Below are 22,696 nucleotides of genomic sequence, written 5' to 3'. Positions count from 1 at the left end.
AAACTAATTCAACGCATCGCGCCTATCTCTGTTGTGTGATACAAGAATAAAACCGAGTTGAGTTTAACGTTCGAAACAGATTCGTGCGGTTGTCGACCATTGTCGCGCGGCAACGTTTAACACCCCCACCTAAAGTTGTACAGACCAGTTCACTTCTGCGTAGAGCGGACGAGCTGCCAGCTCCGGTGGACGGCTCGTACGCTCTACGCGACAGTGAGCGCGTCTGTAAGTGTGCGTAGAGCACGTTATGCACCGTCATACCGGATCGACGCAAGCGATACAGCTTAGGAAGAGAAACTAGCTTTCTTAGTTTCTTTTCATGAGAAGACAATCCGCGCACCCGTTCCGTGTACATAAACAGGCGTGACAGCCGGCGCACAGACATTCCGAGCCTGACAATGCCACAGTCTGCGTAAATGATTCATGGCAGTCGGTCTCGGCGCAGCCGCTACACACAGCGGCGTCGACTACTTACTGCCGGGTCGCCGCCAGGCGGATGCCAAGCCAGGCGTAAGCCGCCATCCCGGGCTCGCATGCGCGCGGAAGCCTTGTTTTCGATAACGTATCGCTAATCATGACGAAGAATAGCTACGCGCCGGGGGCGCCTTGACGAATGAGCCGGTCGACGACGAGGCCGTCGCCGCCACGGCTGCTGCCGGGATTTCGCACGCGCCTCGAGAGGACAGCCTGTGCCTCGGTGACGATCACTCGCGGCTTTCCCTCTGTTTGCATAATGGCCCGAAGATGGATGCGACTGACGGGGGTGAGACGCGAGGACGAAAACAGGTTTTCGTTTCTACTTTTTTTTTTTTCGTTGCTAAAAAACTGCACACACGCCTGACCGATGTCGCGGTTTCGCGGAACTCCGCGAAGCCCTTCAAACGTGCTGCTGCCGTTGTGCGGCTGGCAGCGAGAGATCGCGCAGGGTACAGTATGGGCGACGAAGAAGGAGAAAAAAAGTCCCGCCCGTCGGCCCCGTTCTCGGCGCTCTCACGAACCCGGGCGGCCTCCGCCGCGCAGCAGCGTGCGTATACGCGCTGGCAGGCAGCAGAGCGTTCGAGCGTGCTGGCTTTCGTTCCGAGAAATGTCGCGATCGTCGTGCTCCGCATGAGCACAGCACGGCCAGCGATAAGCACTCATCGAAGATTCAAGCAAGGAGGCGGTCGGAACCGAACTGTTCGAAGAACGACAGAATTGAAAGGACTAGTCTCTGCCTTCTTATACACACCGCCGCAAACGTGCCCGCGCTCCTCCTCCATTCTGCAGTCGTAATCCGGCACGGAAGAATACGGACGAGAGGCGCTTTTGCGTTCGCCACCACCGCGCGCTGCTTCGAAGGGAAAGGGGGAGCGAGAAACGTTCGGGTTTGCTTGAGACACAGATGCAGCATGTGCACTTTTCCTTGCCCGTCCATCATTACAGTTTGCGGCGGGAGCGAAGCGTACATGTAAACACACTCCGTTCTGCGGAATTGACACAGCTCTGGGCCTTACACCTGAATGGATACACGCACGCTATCCTGAGAAGAATACGTGTTTATTTTTTTTCCCCTTTCTGCGAGGCTAGAGCTCTATAACGCTCTAGCGCGTGACTTCTCGTACTCCTTAACATCGCCCGATCTTTCTTTCGCGCTCAACAATACCAGCTCGCAAATATCGACGGTAACCAGCTCGTCATGAACGTTACAGTGTAGGTCCGTGTGACGGCGAGAAATGTAATCCCGGAGCCGCATTTTGTATTTTCATTTCCCCGTTCTTTTGGCGCTTCGTCATTGGCTCGGAAGCCGTTGCGCCGCCGTTATCATGGCGAACGGTCACTCCGCGCGATGGCTGAAAAGACAAGAAGAATGAAAATGAAATGCAAGGCCAATAATTATGGTCCCTGGCAAGTAAAAACTGCGTGGGAAGATCCAGTAGACAATGGCGAGCGTAGGAAACTTATGTACGCGGAAAGAAAAACGTAAGGTTGAGACTAAAATTTTTAAATACGATCGCGAAGAGCTTGCGGAAGATATGGATGATGAAAGCCTCGCAGATTCGCTTGACTAAATGTTCTTTTTTTTTCGAGATGCCGCGATTAAACTGCAGTTACAAAAAAAAACTGCACTTGAGGCGGACGGACTGAAGTTACTCGTTTGGAAAATCCTTGACTCACCCAGGAAAGCACGCGAGCTCCAAAATTTATTGCGCTTCATTTCAGTGAGTCGTCTAAAATGACACCGATAACTTTCAGATCTGCGCTGAGTTCAAAGACAGCGCGAAGGATTTAGGTTTGAGAAATGCTCGCGAATAGTGGCAACGTCCATTCGCAACTCTACAGATCTCAATAGATCGGTAACTCAGCGCTTCTGATGACTGCGCCAGCCAAGCGACATTTCCGCAGTAACCTCCATATAGCGGCAGGTTCTTTCCATCGGGCGCATAAATTGTTTTATGTTGTGTGTGTGTATATATATATAGCTTCGATATACAGAGGCTGAGCTGAGCGAGCGTAACGAACCGAATATGCCACCAGCCACACTGCCGCCCACGCGTCGCCACAGGCAAGCGCGTCTGTAAACACGGAGCTGATCGACAGAGCTTCGGACGGTCTATCTTTACGCGCCCTGCGGTATATGTTCCGTTCATCCAGCGTGCTCTCTTTGAGAAGCATCTTCTGATTAATGGCAAATATGTTGTCTCGGGCTTGCCTTCGCTTCAGCGCGCGAAGGACATCGCTCTCGCAACGCGCTGGGCGATTTTGGTCCCACATACGCACTCGACAACCGTCCCATCATGGGAAACAGAATTCTTGGACCCTACCGACGTCGGCTTGAGTGTCTCTAAGGCCACCGGCTGGTGTGCGCGCGCCTGTGCGTGTCTGTGCGCGCGTCGTTGTTAGCCACGTCACCGCCGTGTGCACCGATAAGATCACACCTTCGTTTCTCTTTCTCTTCTTTACTGCCGTATTCATTGCGAGGTAGCCAAGCGCACATTTTAGAGCGCAGCTCTTTGGCGTCCGTTCCTGGGTTTCGCGTCGTCGTCGGCGTTGTCGTCGGCCTCGTAACCAGCTCCGCCCCCCTTTCATCCCCCCAGCGCTAGCAGCGACCGACTGATACCGCTGGATGCCGCTGTCGCCGCTAGAGAGTCAAGATAACGTGACTGCATAGAACACCGTCGCCGCCATGCAGAAAGAGGAGGAAAGGGTCCCCCCCCCCCCCCCTCCCCTGTTTTTGTGTGGCGGATAGGGTGCTCTTCAGTTGCATCAGTCAGTCGCTGCTATCTCTTCCCTCCTCCCTTTATCGTGTTGTCCGCTTGCTGCGCGCGCTTCTGCCCCCATCGTTTGCCGCTGGGTGTACACGCCGCCCCCCTCCCCCCTCTTCCTGCGAGTCTCCGGTTGTCAAAGCGCCGGCTCGAACTTAATTCCTTTCTTCGCTCCTCCTCCAATGCAACCCCTGTGCGGTGGCAATCAGAGAGCCAGATCGGTGGATCTGTATATGTGCACCGCCCGAGCCGAAATTGCCGCTGCCGTTCGCCCTGTGCGGTGGCAATCAGAGAGCCAGGTCGGTGGCGGCTTGACATAAAGACAAACAGCAATTTCCTAACACTTATGCGGGAGAACATCCCGTTCCTCTCGCTCGTAACGCGTCCCACGGCTGTGACAACCTCGCGAGGCACTTGTATAGATCTCGTCTTTGAGAATCAAGCATTGGTGTACCAAGTCGAACATATATCAGTCTATTTCTCCGACCACAAAGCTTCCTTCATGACTGTCAAGAACTGTTAGTGGAGTCTTTGTTAAAGGAATACGTGTGAAAAATAAAAAAAAAATTCTGTGATAGCGCATACATGTGTTGCTCGATTTCTTTGCCTCAATCTATCGAAAAGGTGAAACAGCTTATTTGCTGCGCTCAAATTTCGCATTAGGAAGTAACGTAATCGTCGCTAATTTTTTTTTATTTATTCATACTGTCAGCACAAGCCAAGACAGGTGTTGCGGTTACGTTGCTGTCATCAAACGAGGCATAGTAGATGTTTAAACAATTCAATAGAAAGCAATCAGGATAGGAAGGCACAGCATATAAGCAATTACGAAGCAATAAACAACATGAGTTACAATTAACAAGTTATAGCACTACATGGGTCTAACGAAAAAGTAATGCGCCAAAACAACTGCAACCGACAAACAGCTAACAACAAAACGTATTCTCAACCGTTTACAAATAATTGGTAACAGCCTTTACAAAAGAGTGTAAATCAGTACATTGTACTATATCATGTGGCAGGTTGTTCTAATCGTCTATGCTTCGAATCAGGAACGAATTTTTGAATGATCCTGTTCTATAATTAAGTGGTTCAATATGTTTTGAATGCTTTGTTCTGGGGTTAGCAGGTCTCTATAATGCGATGTGTTTTTCTAAGTCTACTTTATAGTCTCCGCTTAATACGTGAAAAAAGAATGTCAGCTTGTTAAGCTGCATTTTCTGCTTGACAGTCATGAGGCCAGCTCTATCTCTAAGTTCGGTGACGGACTGGGCTCTAGCGCATGTGTTAAAATTTATTCTGGTTCATGAAAGTGTAGCCTGACAAACTTGGCCGGCAACAGTTCTGTCCAAACGAAATTCGCGCTGACACAGAGACGAGTCGCCCAGCGTCCAGCAATGTGTTGTCACGAAAGTATGAAAGTGTATACTGTGTAGGGCCTCTGCTCTAACCACTTCCGCGGCGTTACAAGTATCACCTTTGAGCGAACGGTTGTGCGTGCAAAACGCCAGCTACAGCCGACAACCACTTTCCCGCGTAATAATAAACACTGCTCCCCAGCTAGCACCGCGAGAGACGTCGCCCGTGTAACAGCGATCCTATTAGCTACTGCCTCCACACCCGCATACTACTATCAAGCGAACCTCTGTCAAGAGCTGGTTCTGGTTAGGCGCTTCCCTGTTCTACAGCTCGCCCACGCCGCCTTATAACGAGAATGGGAGCCGCCCACGTCGAGAAAGGGTACGGCATGTGGTCTCGGGTTCGCTGGCCCTTCATAGCTCTGGTCATCGTGGGGGCCGAGAGTGGTTTCGAACCCCCATACGGCAAGAAGAACTCACCCGCTGCCGCCCCCTCATGCACAGGCGCGCGCACAAGCGCCTTGCACCGTCGAGCTCCCCCTCGGGCGGGAGAAAGTGCGCCTCCGGGGCACAGGGGTCCCGCGGACATGAGACGCGCTATTCAAGCCCGGCCCGCAAATGAAACACTAGCGCGAAGGCACAGCCGGCGGCTGCCCCGTGCAGTGGCCCGGCACCGCCTCGGGGCGCACATCGGCCGCCGCGGCGCATGTTTGTTCGCTTCGGCCGACTCGGAATGCGCCCCGGGCGGCCCCGGCGCGGAATGCAAGCGTATGTCGCCGCCCGAGGGCAGATTCGCTTTTACGCTCTCGAGCCGGCTTCCCCGGGCGACCACGCAATCGACGTGCGGGCACCATCGCTCGTGGGCTGCTTTTGCCCCCCTCCCCCCTCTCGTAAATTGTGCGCGGGCCGGGCTGGAACGAGAGCATCGAAGGAAAAGAAAGAAAAAAAAAAAAGAATGATGAAGATATACCCGTCTCGCCAGCCACGGGGCAGCCTGCGCCGATGGTATGGGCCAAGTTGAAAGAACGGCAAAGGCGGTGCTTTGCGAGGTATGGGCAGAAAGAACCTGACCAGTTTAATGTATAAAAAGGTCAAAGAGTGGTCCGGATCAACATTCATGCATGTAGCTCGCTCTAACGCTTCAGACTGAGGGAGATGATGACGCAATAATGCGATGTCCCATATATAGGCAGCACGTGCTCCGTGCGCGCTATGCGTAGTACGTAAGCAAACTTCACGGAACTTGCACACGCGTGGGCATAAAAGGGACACGCATAACTAAAAGCGTCTACGAGAATGATTTGCTGAGGTTGTAACCTTTGGGTTTCCCTGACTGTCGTCGACGTCGAACACTATATGCTGATGCACTTAGAAGCGGCCGGCGATCAAGTTATAAGTAGTGGTCGAAAAAGGCGGAGACGAAAGATTCTCGAACTACAGCGCGAGATTGACAGCGAAAATGCAGAAAGCGGTAGGGGGGGGGGAGGGGGAGGGTGAAACGTAACGCTGACGATCGGAAGACATTACTTTTTCGTGGGTCATTGGTCATGTAATACTGATGACGCTGGCTCTCAGGAATTTACAGAAGCGTAGAAATGGATTAGAGCACATACGGCTGACATTAACCAATCATGTCTGGCAGCTCACCGCTACTCCTGAAAAGGAAAGTACAATCATTGCATTGTACCAGTACTAACATACAGGGCAGACACTTGCAGGTTAACAAGAAAGCTTGAGAAGGAGTTAGTGACCGCGCAATTGAACGATGGAACGAAAGAAATGTTAGGCGTTAAGAGATAGGAAGAAAGCGGTGTCGATTAGAGTGCAAACGGGGGTAGCCGATATTTTATAGTTAGCATTAAGAGGAAGAAAAGGAACTGGGCAGTCCATGTAACGCATAGGGGAGATAGCCGGTGGACCATTGGAGTTACAGAATGGGTGCCAAGGGAAGGGAAGCGCAGTCGAGGATACCAGAGAATTAGGTGGTGTCATTAAATGAAAAATTTGCATTCACAAATTGGATCAGCTAGCACAAGATAGGGGTAATTGGAAATCGCTGGGAGAGGCCTTCGTGCTGCAGTGGACACAAGCATAGGCTGCAGCTAATGATGATCCTAATGATGTCGCTGGATCTCGTCACATGACCAAAGCTAAGTAGCAAATTCGGCTCGCTCAGTGGGAGACCACCGAGAATCGACGAGCGCTAGCAGGACCACGTTTGTGGCGGAATCGAGACGGTTGCAGTGCCCACACTAACAGTAAACCCTAATATCGTTTAACATAATTGTTGGCAGTAGGCACGTGTGCACAAATGCTGACAACTAAAAGTGTTCTCCGCTTTAAGTTATCCTACGCGTGGTAGAAGGTGGAAAGAAATACGAGAAAACTATACTGCCCAGAGGTGGTTCAAAAATAGCTTGAAGAGCCGTTTAATCGTGGCGTTCTTTTCTAATAAACACTTAGTTGGAAGCGTAGCGCTCGTCGACTTCCGCGCGAACCGTGTCCTTGTCTTTTTTTCGTGCAACATTTTCTTTCTTAGTTGTGAGCCGACTTGCTCCAGAACACACACACACACACACACACACACACACACACACACACACACACACACACACACACACACACACACAAACACACACAAAAAGAAAGTACCAGAAGGGCGTTTCATATTTAGATACTCCGCCTGCTGTATATAGTACGTCCTAGCAGTCCTCTCAAGAGTTCAAAGCCACTGTCACTATAGTACTCCAGTGGTCACGCGCAGTGTCCAGCACAACGGCTTCTGGGAAGTGCCGAAGGATTTATTGCAATTATGTACTTATATAAGTGCCTCCGGGCTGCCACGTGACGTGTATTCAGGGCCCACACTCGGCCAAGCTACTCAGTGAAGCCCTTTGGTGTGGCTTCCAAATCTTTCGAGAATGAATTTTAGACCGATTCGCGTTGCACGCGCTTAGCGATCCACGAGTGCCGCGCGAGCCCCTCGAGTGCGGGGATCGCAATAATAGTCCAACCGCGCACTACTTCGTCGATTCTGACGCGGGGACGTTAATATAGAAGGACGGCGCACAACTGTGCACGCTTGCGACAAGCGCTCTCTTCTCCTCCTCCCTCCATCCGCCACTTCGTGGCCTCTCATTCCTCGTTCTTTCACTTAGTCCCTGCTGCATCAACTGGGTTTTTTAAACTGAGAATCCCCTGGGGGGACGGCTATAACCCCCACAGCCCTCTGCTCTTCATTACCTTGAAACAAACCTCGCTCTCTCTAATTAACACGTCACTTTTACTGGCAGCGTTATCCTTCATCAGTCGGAAGCACGATGGGCGCCACTCCAAGCGGTCGGTTTTTTCTTTCTTTTTTTTTGTTGGTCCCCAAGCGAAATGGCGCAACCGTCTCGTGTGGGGGATGCATAGAGACCTATAGCGGAAGCGGGGCAGGTGAAGCAGACCTGAAAGCTGAACAGTTTCTTCCGCAGTAGTCGAAGGCAGCGACGTCTCCCCACTGTGCTCTTCTAGCATGGCACAGGAATGGCTCGAGACGCAACAAAGTTAAAACAACGGCTATGAATTAGCACGCAACACAGCATCTTATTCAACGACGGGGGTCAATCTACGAAGTGAGCACTTGACGTCTCTGCACGAGTTTACCGGTGTTCGTCCTAAAATGGACAACGTTCAGACGCGGGCTCTTGTAGAGCTTTTCACGCCCGGCCACGGCGGTCGCGTTTCGACGGGGGCGAAACGCGACAATGCCCCTGCGCTTAGATTTAGGTGCACGTTAAAGAAGCCCAGGTGGTCCAAATTATTCCGTAGTCCCCCTCTACGGCGTGCGTGCCTCAATCATATCATGGTCTTAGGACATCAAACCCCACAATTTTATTTAAGCTTCTCACGCCTTTAGTATAGCGCAGACGCGATTAATTTGGATATTGGTCTCGCTGCGCGCGACAGGTCACAGCGAACGCATTGTGGAAACGATCCTTCTTCAGTTAGCATTCTCAACCGCTGCACTAGTTTGGCGGTTATCTTATAGGAAGTGAGCGCGTTTCACAAGTTTTCTGCCTTACCCCACCACCGAAGCAAGGTGCTATAAAAAGAGCAAATTAGGTTGCTCGATCCCTTCCAAACTTTGCAGGTCATATGACACAATTCACAGTGGCTGCCCTCTCGAATGGAGGTACTGGGTTCTAGTACTGTCCTTTTTTCTTCCCCCACCCCGCTTTTTTTTTTCATTTTTGACATTTGCATCTGGAAAAACCGAGTTATTGCTCTTTGCAGCATTTCACTGCGATCAGCTGGAAGGCAACCATTTTTATTTCATTCGTCATATCAACTATCGATCATTAATGTGTATTATGAAGTGCATAATAAATGTCTATTTTTTTATATCGTCAAATTTCATGGTAGGCACCGCTTATTTAAGGCACCAAGTGGCGTCGCGTGAATTTCTAGCAATTCTCTATTATAGACTATACCATCAGAAGGGAACCTACGATTGTCGAGCATTAGGTACGTGTACGTTTGAGAAATTCTGTCGGTAAATAATAACAAAATTTCACTTCCGTATTCTCTTCTATTTACAACGTGAGTTCCTCATCATCGTCATCTATCACGGCAGTACGAATCCTCGATGCAGTGCGCTTTCTTTCTCTATTTGTTTCCATTGCTAAAAATACAATACATCGCACAGTTCGTGCACGTCTCGCCTTGGAAGCCGTACGAACTGTGCAAATTCTCAAAGGACTTGTAAAGCAGTCTTTTCGAGTGAGTTAATTTCGAACGACATAACTAAAAAACAAAAAAAAAAAAACAAAGAGGAAGTCACTTTGAAGGGCTTACACACACACACGAAAGCAGACGAAAGCACACACACGAAAGCTCTGAGTGGTAGCGGATGATGCAACTGCAGCCGTTCGCAGAGGTGATATTGCGCGCATCTCACGAAACACTGACGCTGTTTCTCGTCAATGCAAAATAAATAAACAAAATAAATAAATAAATGTGGCCCAGCCGCGGCGCCAGCTTAACGGTTCGCGTCGTCGGTCGGCACATACGTGGCTCTATACTCGGCGGCGTCGCTGGCGCTGCCAGGCTGTACACATCGTGGGCGTCCGCTGGATCGGCCAATAGCGTACGAAGAGCCGAGAAGCGCCGTCGGTATACGCGCCGCGATCATTCTTTGGTCGCCGTGCGCAGGTCAAGTCCCACCGGGTTGTCCCCTTATCGGCGCAGCACGGACGCCTCCGTGGCGCCCCGGCGGCCCCAGACGACCCCCCCTTTCCGCCCACTGCGGGAAGTCGTCTGGGCATCGCGCTGCTTCACATGCACGGGCGAGACGCCGGCCGAGACGGCGACCTCCGCGGAAAGAAAACAATTAGAAACTAGGCCGATGCTGACGTCTGCCTGGAGCACGAGAAGGTGTTCCACGTCGCGAGTTCTCGGAAGCCGCGTATCTAAAAGGCCCTTCGGGCGCCGCGCCTGCAGTTGTACACATGATGTTTGTGCCGTAGAATCACAAACGTCGAAAGAAATAATCATGCTCGAAGATACGTTGAGATCATCTAAATATACTTCTTATTCAGGCGTGCGGTACGGAAAGTCACGTGAGCTCGCCTCGCGCAGACACGCGCTCGTGCCACTGTTCGCGCGTTCGTCGTCGTCTTCGTCCACAGTTGGCTCTGATGCCACTCGACATGCAAAAAAAAAGGGGGGGGGGGGTGCTAAGTTGACTAAGATGGAGTTCATTCCGGCACTAGAACCCACGACCTTCGGTGTTAAGGCGAAGTTAATTAGGGCACTCGAACTCACGGCCTTTGGTGGGAGTCGCCCCGTCGACCTTTGATGGGAGAAAACAAGTTATAAGGGATGAAGCATTCGAATAGGAATGCCAAGTAATTTAATGAATGTCTCTTGAGCGCGCAGGCTTTCGCCTTCACCCTCTTTGGCGTATTCTGAAGCGCCTGTCAGTTTTTTAGTCAGTGTAGTAAACTCGGCGTCGGGGGACAAGTGTGTTCTGGAGAAAAGCGTGTCGCCGGGTCGCCTCAGTCTACGGTCATGTGACCAGATTCTGTTTTACTTTCGCTGTTTATGCGTTATTTCAGGCCGATCCTTTAAACGGCTAGTTGTTTTCCCCGCACGCCAAATGTGAAGGAGGCGATTTTTCCCCGTACCCACTATTTTTATGATTTCGATCATGGACTGCACATTTTTGTACTCAGTGTCTATGTGTTAAGTCACAGCTCAGGCTTGCTCCGCTGCTGCGTGCTTCGAATAGCGCGGTAAATGCGAGGAATTCACGCGCCAAAGGAATTTTCGATAGGCAGAACTACCTGGCGCCTGAAGGGGGCACATAATAGCCTGCACAACGGGTGCTTTGGATGAGGTGGGCAGCCGCGCCCAGGAGGTGCGTTTGGGCGACGAAGAGGGCCGCACAAGGAGCAGTGCGAGCTGATCGAACCCATCCGTCGATCGGAAGCGCTAAAACGGCTGACGTTCCCTCAGATATAAATAAGGATAACCTGCACGTATTAACTGCCCCGGAGGGCGCGAACGCTCAAAGCAGTGGCCCTGAGGCTGACAATTTTGCTTCAAGCGACTACGTTGGTGCGACCAGTCAATCTTCGAGGCAATGCTCAGAGCTGCTATTTTCTGACCCCGCTAGCGTAGTTTACGAAATTGACGCGGTGCACGCTGTGCGATTTCCCATTGGCCAACGGACCTGCACACGAACGCGTGTACCACGCAGTTGCAATTACTCGTTGAACCCAACCTAACGAAACCAGACCTGACCTAAATGTAGGCGTCCTTGTCTGGCCAGCTGGAACATTGAGAAAGCTTTCGCCTTCCGAACGCCCACCAGCCCGAACGAATACAACACCGTCCAGCTACCGAAATCACAGCCTCTCTTTGAACAGCTGCAGCTCTCGCGCCGATGGCTGCATGCTGCTTAGGTCGGCGCTGCATGCATATCGGGAGCGGTGCAAAGTCAGCCGCTGTGCTCGCTCGCGCGTGGCCCTGTTTACAGCGCAACGTGAGCGCTTCGCCTAGCTGCACCATGGAGGCCTGCGATAACGGTTGGCGCCCGGACGCGCATCTGTATTCTCCGCAGCACCCCGCCCACACTGCCTCGCGATGGCTCACTTGCGGGCAACGGCCACGCGACGCCCACGACGACGCACTGGGGAAGCGCCATCGCCCCGGATTGGCCACTGTCCGCGGAACTGTTGACAAACACCCGGACGTGAGTCGCGTCTTGACGTATTTGCGGTCGTGCCGCCGGCTGTCTCAGTTTGACGCGGCGCTGCTGCGGAGAGGAGACGGATCAATTCGGCGGTTCAGACGCAAGCTTGTTCGCTGCGCGCGGATCGACTGCCAGCCACGGACTATAGTTCTTGTACGAGCAGGGCGCTTTTACTGGCCGCAGTAGCCATTTGGGAAAGTACTGCTCCAACGAGAATCTTGCCAGACGACATGGGGCGTATGCTGCGCGGTAACGGCAGTACAAGAACTATAGTGTTCGCCACGGGAATGTATGACCCTACGGCGCCGCGAGAGCCCTATAGGCGTGGCTCGAGGAGTTCCTTGCGGGCAGCAAAAAAACGAAACCGAAGGACACGCACCGACACGCATCTTCCTCCCGTGAACTTTAAGCGGGGCAAGTCTTAACGCAGAGTCCCGCTCTTCCTGTAGCGCCGCGTAAGGGCCGCAGGAAGCCACAATTTTAGCAATGGCCGATAAACGAGAGGCGTTTGTGTAGACGCACCGAGTCGCCCGTAGCCATTTTTGGCCGGGCGCTCTCTCTAATGAACTGGATCTCCGCGGGGTCCGCCACGCCGAAAAGCGAAGCGGCCCCACCGCGGTCGATCACCGAGGCAACGACGACGACGACGCGCCGAGAAACCGTCTATTAGCCGCGCCCGGGCTGAGTTGCTCAGGCAGGGCGCTCAAGGCGGCGGCACCCTCCCCCAACCGTCGCCCCGGGCCCAGCTCGCGCGCCTCTCCTCGTTCCGGACGGGTCCTCCGTCAAGCCTTTCCCGCTAGCACCTGCAGCGACGGCGGCGCACCTCGGGGCGGAGGGGGCCTGGCGCTGGGCGGCGCCTTTCGCGCACCGGGCAGCGAGGCATCGCGAGCCCCTGCTATTTTCATCCAGCTGTTCGCTATATCGGAGCGGCTGTTTGTCCCTGCCGCGGGAAAGGATGCACGCATCCTCGTCGGCGGCGGCGCGCACGATGGAGCTGAGGGTGGGCTTGGCTGTCTGCATATAGGCCGCTATCGCCAAAACCGCTGACGCTAATCTCGACAGCGGCCCAGCGCGTGCTGTCCGCCATCGATTACCGATAGAGTGCGCTCTGGTGTACATCTACTAAACGCAGCATTGTTGCTGCTGCAGTCTTGGCACCGAGAGAACGCGCTATTCACCAACCATTGCAGTTTAGGGAAATCTAGTGTTGCAGGGTCTATACAGTTAATGTTCGGTATACGGGTCTCCCGCAATGTGGAGAAATGCTTACCTTGGACTTTCATTTGCAACGCTTCTCCTTAGGCTCTTTTTGGGAATGAAGTCTGTAAGCCCATCTTTAGGAACGTCCTGGAGGGGGCTGCGAAAAACCAGAATGGAAAGAAAGACGGGGATCAACCACCAATTTCTGCTATATAACCGTGGTAAATACAACGAATACAAACAACCTTTAGAGCAACGCCACTATAAAACAGCCTCAAATCTCTCACATCGTTATCAGCTCCGTCTATTCCACCAGCCAAACCAGAGGCGAAAATCGCCTTTCGGTAGGGTTTTAGAGTTACACGAAGCAGGAGTTTATTCAACGGCTCCGGCGACGTAAAACACGGAAAACGCGGTAAGAAAGCATCACACGTATCGACGTGGCACGAAATGACACAAACACAGCAACACGTATTTTACAAATTAAGATCACGGCAGATTGGCAGCGAATTATGCCTGCGGAATGTGATATGGGCATTGCTGCCAAATGATCCCCACGAACCGGGATCCGAAGATATACTCGGCGCACCCCATTTCGCGAGTAGCAGTTTTGCGTATAGCGTTACACGGAATCCCGATTTGTTGGCTGCCAAACAAATGCTTCTTTTGCATGGCACTTCCTCGTGTGCATCACACTCGGGCGAGGCAGATCGACACACCGCAGAGGCGACACTAAGTGCGCGAAGGTCAGTTGCCATCGCGGATTATCGCCGAGCTGTCAGGACAAGAGGCAGGCCTCCGATGCACGTATAGTACAACGTCCGCGCGCGCACACGCACCTAGCTGGCCGGGGCCTTGGGGCACACTGTGTGCGCCCTTCGCCACGGCCGGCTGTCACAACACTGCGGCCGCCATTCGTAGTATAAGATGGAAACGATGACAGCCTTCCACACGGCGACACTACAGGCATACGCGCGTCATTCGTTCAACTTTAGGTCGCGATGACTATATATATATATATATATATATATATATATATATATATATATATATATATATATATATATATATATATATATACACACACAGGTTGAAGAGCCGCTGAACTTGGGGAGAGAGTGCCTGCTCGGAGTCGACACCGTGCAGGAATATTACGAAAGGTCCGGATATGTCCGCCGTGGTTGCTTAGTTGATATATGGTGTTGGGCTGCTAAGCACGAGGTCGTGGGATCGAATCCCGGCCACGGCGGCCGAATATCGGTGGGGGCGAAGTGCGAAAACACCCGTGTACTTAGATCTAGGCGCACGTTAAAGAACCCTAGGTGGTCCAAATTTCATGAGCCCCCACTATGTTGTGCCTTATGATCAAGTCGTGGTTTTGGCACGTAAAACCCAATAATTTAAGGTCCGGATGCCCCGTGCCCTTGTAGCCCCGTCGTAACTCTTTCCGAAAAAGCTTTTCTGCGCCAGCGTCCATGGGCTTGTATTTGTGAACAGCAGATACAGAACATTGAAGCTGCGATATTGCAAACGTTACCACGGCTGGCTATAGGAACACACTGTGCGAGAAAACAGCACCCACGATGATCCATCAGAAGGACAGCGCAAGGTCAAAATGAAGTCACTCGAGAATGATAGACTGCCTTTCATGAATGACAAGAGCGATTATTGATGACAGATGTTCGGTGCACTAGAAAACAAAGAGGAGTGCACATGCAGTCGACCCCTTACAATAGGATTTGTTGAAGCTCGTAAGTTATCTTTCCGATAAAGGACGTAGAAAAGCTGCAACATTACCGACAAAGCAACACCTGCAAACATTTGTCTCGCGAAGTTTGATACTTTCTTTACTCTCTTTAACGCGCACCTTAGGTGTCACGCATAAGCTTGTCATGGGTCGTCCGGGAGTATACCGGGTTCTGAGGTGGGATAGAGAAAAGCAAGGAAACAAAGGATGAAGGTAGCAAAGGTTGGACGTCGCTGACTAAGTGCCCTGAGAGTGTGTTGACCCCAGACCTCCTATCCGCGCAGATAGCGCACGACAGTTTGTTCAACCACGGCATGCTTCCTGTAGCTCTTCAGCCACAGTTCCAAGGGGAACATATATATAGAATGACTTTTCAGCTAACTGGGGAACATTCATACTTAGAAAAAAAAAAGAAGAAAGGGTGAAGCGAGGAATGCCAAGCTATAGTCTGGACGTGCACACATTTACAAACAATGCAGGTGCATCCCAAGTCACAAGTCTTCTGTAGTTGACAGGAACAAAGGTAGAGGGTAAAGAGCTCTTCAAGATGTGCGGTGAAACGAAGGGCTCTGTCATGCCCCCTTTCTTTCTTTCCGTACGAATTGTGCGCGAAGCAAGCATTTTTCTTGACGAAAGATCTGCTGCGGATCAGAGAGCACGCGAACGCACGCAGTGGGTGAGCACTCTAAACATGGGGAGCACGAGAATGCCGGTATACAACCAGCACTATAGATATCGACGCTCCCGAGGAACTTTTGCGCACGAGTCGGGCCTGCGTGCCGCAGTTGTATGCGCCACCGATGCCTTTTGGAAAAGTGTTCGAGAATGCACTGGTCAGTCGTATAAGCGCATGTGCGGCCGTCCTGCGTATAGTCCTACAACTTTCGTTTTTTTTTTTCGCCCTACATCCATACCGATTGTTGCGTTTCGCCTGCGACACGTGGTTTTGCCGGCGCGACGGCGGCGGGGCGGCGGACATTTTGGCCCGATCGTCGTCACCGCAACACTCATCGCCAGGTGTTTCCAGGCGCGTCTGCGGCGATGCGACCGCCTAGGGATTTCGTTCCAGTCATTGTGCCCGAAACAGGCGAGGCCAAAGCAGGGATCTCCTTCCAGTTATTGGGCCCGAAACAGGCGATGCCAAAGCAGGGATCTCGTTCCAGTCATTGTGCCCGAAACAGGCGATGCCAAAGCAGGGACCATCTTCTCGTTACAGTCATTGTGTCCGACCGGCAGCGCCACGACAGTGTGCTGCGCAGCGCCACGACAGTATGCTGCGCAGCGCCACGACAGTGTGCTGCGCAGCGCCACGACCAGGTGCTACGAGATCGTGCGCAGCGCCACGACATGGTGCTACGGCATCGCTACGACAGTGTGCGTCACCATTAGCCCATTGTACATTCACGTGCTCGTCTTTTGAGGGGTTCCTTCTTGCCCTCAACTGCGAGAGTATAAAAACAGCTGCCCCCGGACGCCAGAGGAGGGCTCCGATTTCTTCTGCTGAGTGAAGTGCTCTCCCGTCTCTCTACTTCGGTCAAACCTGACCGCCAACTCTTTGCGATGTTAAAATAAACAAGTTGTTTCGTTGTTACCAGTCGACTCATGCTTTGCCGGGACCTTCGGATGCTTCGAGTTGTACCCCAGGCCGCCAGGCCAACGCTACCCTTGGGGCTTGCGACCCAGGTACAACCACGGGCGTCAGCGCCGAGTTCCCAACAGATCGTACAAGAGTCCAGATCAAAATATCTGGTTGCCAGCGGTGAGATCGCCTACGACTTCAAACAACGGTCTGCCAGCGGCGAGATCGCGACAACGGAGGCCAGCAGCGAAGAGAGGCAGTTGACTGTATGCTGAGCAGCTCAACGACGATCCGGGAGCAGTGCAACGAGCCCTGTGTGACGACTGGTTGCCTGCAGCGGAACGACTGCGCGGAATTCCTGCCTGCGAGGTTTGGTGAGTGCGGGACTTTCTTCTACTGAGCTTTGCCAGGCTTTTGTTAGTGTCAGAAACAGAGCTGGTAATTGTGGTTGTCGTTGCTGCCGGGTTAGTTTGCGGCAAGACAATAGTAAGCAGTAGAAAAAGCAGCATTCAGAGCAGCCATGGATTTGAAGTCGTTGCGCAAACCGAAATTGTTGGAGCTTGCAAGAGAGTTGGGTCTGGATGTCTCAGACAAACTAAGAAAACCGGAACTGATAACGGCTATTCTTGAGTTAGAGGCTGAGGATGACGAGCTGTCGGAATGCCTTGAGACTATTGAGGAGAGGTCAAAAAGACAGGAGCGCGAACTTAAAGAGCAGAAAGAAAAAGAAGAGCGCGAACACGCTTTGGAAATGAAGCGTCTCGAGGTAGAGATGGAACGCGCTCGTAATGGAAGTCAGGCACACGGTGCAGGAGAACGCGTATTGGTCAAAATGACTGACCTGATGCGGCCGTTTAAGCTTGGAGAGGACATTGGTTTGTTCCTGGTTAACTTTGAGCGAACGTGCGAGAAGCAGGGGTTCTCTCGGGAAACGTGGCCACAGCGCTTGCTCACTTTGTTACCCGGCGAGGCGGCCGACGTAGTCGCTCGCTTGGATAGAGAGGAAGCAGAGGATTTCGACAAAGTAAAATCGAGTCTGCTAAAAAAGTACCGGCTGTCTGCGGAAGCGTTCCGTCGGAAGTTTCGGGAAAATGAGAAAGGCAAAAGTGAGTCATATACAGAGTTTGCGTATAGGCTTATGTCGAACATGCAGGAGTGGCTCAAAGAAGAGAAAGCGTTTGGTGACCACGATAAAGTTCTGCAGTGTTTCGGGCTAGAACAGTTTTATAGTCGGTTACCGGAGAACGTGCGATACTGGGTCTTGGATAGGCCAGACGTGAGTACGGTGGCTAGAGCCGCCGAGCTAGCCGAGGAGTTTGTGACGCGTCGAGCTCGCGGAGCTAAGGACGGTCAAAAGGGTGAATTTGGCTCCAAGTCTGAGAGGCCAAGGTTCACGCCCATGAGATTTAAGGGGGACACGCGTAGTGAGGATGCGAGTGAAAGCAATCCGACCAAACGTAAAGAGACGGCAGCCGAAGCCGAACGCAGAAAGCGGTTCGAGATGAGGCGAGCGGGCGTTTGTTATACGTGCCAGAAGCCGGGTCACTTTTCGGCGCAGTGTCCGGAAACAACACCAAAAGTTGTGTTTTTTTCAATAGGCAGCACGGACGAGAACATGAAGCTTCTCGAGCCTTACATGCGAGACCTCCTCGTAAACGGGAAAGAGTGCCGAGTGCTTCGCGATTCCGCAGCTACGATGGATGTAGTTCACCCGTCTTACGTAGAACCCCATATGTTCACGGGCGAGTGCGCATGGATCAAGCAAGCCGTGGAAGCTAATAGCGTGTGTCTGCCAGTAGCAAAGGTGCTTATTGAAGGACCTTTCGGAGCGCTTGAGACAGAGGCGGCAGTGTCATCTATGCTGCCACCCCAGTACCCGTACTGTTTGGATCGGACTGCTGGTACGATCTGTTGGGAACTCGGCGCTGACGCCCGTGGTTGTACCTGGGTCGCAAGCCCCAAGGGTAGCGTTGGCCTGGCGGCCTGGGGTACAACTGCAAGCATCCGAAGGTCCCGGCAAAGCATGAGTCGACAGGTAACAACGAAACAACTTGTTTATTTTAACATCGCAAAGAGTTGGCGGTCAGGTTTGACCGAAGTAGAGAGACGGGAGAGCACTTCACTCAACGGAAGAAATCGGAGCCCTCCTCTGGCGTCCGGGGGCAGCTGTTTTTATACTCTCGCAGTTGAGGGCAAGAAGGAACCCCTCAAAAGACGAGCACGTGAATGTACAATGGGCTAATGGTGACGCACACTGTCGTAGCGATGCCGTAGCACCATGTCGTGGCGCTGCGCACGATCTCGTAGCACCTGGTCGTGGCGCTGCGCAGCACACTGTCGTGGCGCTGCGCAGCACACTGTCGTGGCGCTGCCGGTCGGACACAATGACTGTAACGAGAAGATGGTCCCTGCTTTGGCATCGCCTGTTTCGGGCACAATGACTGGAACGAGATCCCTGCTTTGGCATCGCCTGTTTCGGGCCCAATAACTGGAATGAGATCCCTGCTTTGGCATCGCCTGTTTCGGGCACAATGACTGGAACGAAATCCCTAGGCGGTCGCATCGCCGCAGACGCGCCTGGAAACACCTGGCGATGAGTGTTGCGGTGACGACGATCGGGCCAAAATGTCCGCCGCCCCGCCGCCGTCGCGCCGGCAAAACCACGTGTCGCAGGCGAAACGCAACAGACCGCCCCGCCGGGGAAAGGAGATCCCGATGGACAGGGGACTGCATCCGCTGTCCGGAGGGATGTCGCTCGATGATGCTCATAACCGAAGTCGGGCGTCCCTTGACGTTTCTTGAGCGCAGCGCACAGAGAAGGCCTCGTTCTCTCGTTCAGGTTCGCACGGGACACTGCAAAGTGACTTCGGGAGAGTTCACATTTTTGTTCTCGTTCCCGGCAAGCGTTAGAACTACGCTGAAAACTCAACCGCTCAGTCAGCAAGCACGGCACAACCCTCCCTAAGCCCTGCCAGGCTCTTTCCCCTTTTTATACCACTGCCTAGTTCCTTACAGTAGTCTAGCATCACTCAGAACGCGTCCACAAATTGAAAAATTGCACTAGAAAGCATATCATCACTTTGAAACACTAAACAAAAGCAATATGTTAAAAAAAATCCTGCCTCAGGAAGAAAAACATCAGTAACAAACAATTTTGAGGCTGATTCCTACGTTAGGGGCTTCGACTTAAGCCATCGGCGTTACCGTTGAGACTCCCCTTTTTGTAACGCACCTCAAAGGAATATTGTTGTAAAGCGAGGCTCCAGCGCAGGAGGCGGCCATTTTTGGGAGAGATGGTCTGCAGCCATTGGAGAGGGCAGTGATCTGTCTCAATGATAAACCTCGAGCCGGCTAGATAGCATGACAATTTCTGAACGGCCCACACGAGACATGCACACTCTTTCTCGGTGGCGCTATACGCCTGCTCACGACTGGTCAGCTTACGACTAGCATACAGGACGGGGTGTTCTACTTCTCCATTTTCCCGTTGGCACAGTACAACGCCCATGCCTCGCTCACTAGCATCGCACTGAACAATGAACCCTTTTGTATAGTCTGGCGATCGTAGCACAGGCTGGCTTGTTAGGGCACTCTTTAGGGCGCTAAAAGCTCTTTCCTTGGTCTCGTCCCAGACGACTGTTTGAGGCTCTGTCTTTCTTAGAGCATCCGTCAGGGGAGCCGCGATATCAGAGTACCTAGGGATGTACCTCTGATAGTAGCCGGCGACACCTAAGAACGACCGAATATCGGTCTTTGTGCGCGGTTGCGGAAAGTCTCGCACAGCGGCCACTTTTATTTCAGAGGGGCGGCGACGACCCTGACCAATCACGTGACCGAGGTAGACAACCTCGGCCTGTGCTAACTGGCACTTAGGAGCCTTTACTGTCAAGCCTGCTTCGCGCAGGCGGGTTAGCACTGCCCGCAAGTGTGTCATATGCTCAGACCAGGATGCGGAGAATATCGCTACGTCGTCTAGATACGGTAAAGCGAATTCTTGCTGTCCCCGCAACACTTTATCCATGAGACTTGAAAAACAGTATGGCGCGTTCTTCAAACCAAAACTCAACACTTTAGGACGGAATGTTCCCATTGGTGAAATGAACGCCGCATACCTACTAGCCTCTTCTGTAAGTGGAACCTGCCAATAACCCCTGACAAGATCTAGGGTGGAAATAAACTGAGCGCTACTAACTTTCTCAAGGCGCTCCTCGATGTTAGGGATCGGATAAATTTGATCCTTAGTGATGGAATTAAGCCTGCGGTAGTCGACGCAAGGACGAGGTTCCTTGCCCGGTACCTCAACTAAAATCAAAGGGGAGGTATAATCACTCTCACCTGCCTCAATAACACCGAGCTGTAGCATTTTCTTTACCTCAGCCTCCATAATATCGCTCTGGCGGGGTGACACCCGATACGCCTTGGATCGTACTGGCTCTGGGGAGGTAAGTTCTATATCATGAGTAAGTACAGAAGTCCTACCAGGCCTCTCAGAGAACAGACCTTGAAACTCTTGTAATAGCTGGTGTAGTTCGGTTTTCTGCTCAGGCGACAGCGGTGCTTTACTGATAAGGTCACTAATGACTTGACCGGTGTCTTCCCTGTTCGTCACTGAGCCTAGTCCTGGAAGCTCGACCGGAAGCTCTTCAGGAACGTTTATCATCATGCACACCACTGCTTCCCTTTGTCTATAAGGTTTGAGCAGATTACAGTGGTAAACTTGCTGTGCTTTCCGCTTTCCTGGCAGACTTACCACGTAGTTAACGTCCGACAGTTTCTGAACAATTCGTGCTGGGCCCTCCCACTGCACGTCTAGTTTGTTGTTTAGCGATGTGCGCAATATCATGACCTCATCGCCAACCTCAAAACGACGGGCCCTGGCTGTCCGATCATAATAAACCTTGGCCCTCTGCTGGGCCTTTGTCATTGCTTCACCTGACAACTCCTGTGCCCTTCTTAAGCGTTCGAGGAGCTTAAGCACGTACTCCACCACGACTGGGTCGTCGCCCCTACCTTCCCATGATTCTCGAAGCATGCGAAGCGGAGATCGAAGCGAGCGACCGTACACCAGTTCAGCTGGCGAAAACCCCGTAGCCGCATGCGGCGCGGTCCTTAAAGCAAACATCACCCCAGGCAGACACAGCTCCCAGTCAGTTTGATGTTCAAAACACAAGGCTCTCAACACGCGCTTCATGACGGAGTGGAGCTTCTCAACGGAATTCGACTGTGGGTGGTACACTGAGCTGTGTAGCAGCTTTACCCCACACCTTTCGAAAAAAGTTGTCGTCAAAGCGCTAGTAAACACTGTGCCCTGATCTGATTGAATTTCTGCAGGAAAACCAACTCGCGCAAATATGGACAGTAGTGCATTAACTATCTCAACTGAGCTGAGTTCTTTAAGCGGCACTGCTTCAGGGAACTTTGTCGCTGGGCAGATCACAGTCAAAATGTGTCTGTACCCCGTGGCTGTTACCGGCAGAGGTCCCACTGTATCAATAACGAGCCGTCTAAAAGGCTCCGTAATGATAGGTACCAATTTCAACGGCGCCCTCGATTTGTCCCCTGGTTTGCCCACCCGCTGACAAGTGTCACATGTCCTCACGAAATGGTCTGCGTCCCGAAAACACCCTGGCCAATAGTACTCTTGCAAGAGACGGTCCTTAGTTTTCTTAACTCCTAGGTGTCCGGACCACGAACCCCCATGTGACAAGCGCAACAGATCCTGACGATAGCATTGAGGCACGACCAGCTGATCGAACTCCACTCCTCGGCGGTCTAGATACTTCCGGTACAGGACTCCACCTCTTTCCACAAAACGCGCAGTTTTCCTGGCGATACCTTCTTTGACTTTGCAGCGCACGTTTTCCAGGCTGCCATCCTTTTTTTGCTCGGCTATCAAAGCCGTCCGGCTGACTTTTAGCAACCTATCAAGTCCGTCTGACGTAGGCGCGATGAGCAAATCAGTAGATAGCTCTTCTAACTTTCCCGCGTCGGGATTTTCCTCTCCAGTATCTGGCGCCTTCAACGCTACAGACTCAATTTTATTCTGTTCGGGCGTGCTCTGAATATCAGCTTGCTGCGCCTCTGACCCTTTTTCGTTGTTTGATAACGTCGGCCCCGCAACTACCGCCTTTGCAGCGAGCTCCCGAACCTTCGATCTGGTTAAGGCCTGAACGCTAGCCTCACCAAACAAAAGCCCCTTCTCGCGCAGGAGGTGATCGGACCTGTTCGAAAATAGGTACGGGTACTGGGGGGGCAGCATAGATGACACTGCGGCCTCCGTCTCAAGCGCTCCGAAAGGTCCTTCGATAAGCACCTTTGCTACCGGCAGAC

At 52.4% G+C, this 22,696-nt stretch overlaps 1 protein-coding gene across 2 annotated transcripts in view; it reads right to left on the bottom strand.

The window, feature by feature from the left end:
- twz (BTB/POZ domain-containing protein twz) overlaps nucleotides 1–22,696 on the bottom strand; it is a 117,489-nt gene that overhangs the window by 14,221 nt on the left and 80,572 nt on the right. For both annotated transcript variants that reach the window (XM_075673472.1, XM_075673471.1), the window contains exon 2: nucleotides 13,111–13,197. In XM_075673472.1, the coding sequence (XP_075529587.1) occupies nucleotides 13,111–13,197 (87 nt within the window). The remainder of the gene's footprint in view (nucleotides 1–13,110; nucleotides 13,198–22,696) is intronic.

Source organism: Dermacentor variabilis, chromosome 1 (genome assembly GCF_050947875.1).
Source record: "Dermacentor variabilis isolate Ectoservices chromosome 1, ASM5094787v1, whole genome shotgun sequence".
Classification (NCBI taxonomy): Eukaryota; Metazoa; Arthropoda; class Arachnida; order Ixodida; family Ixodidae; genus Dermacentor; species Dermacentor variabilis.
This window is presented reverse-complemented; position numbering and strand designations above follow the sequence as displayed.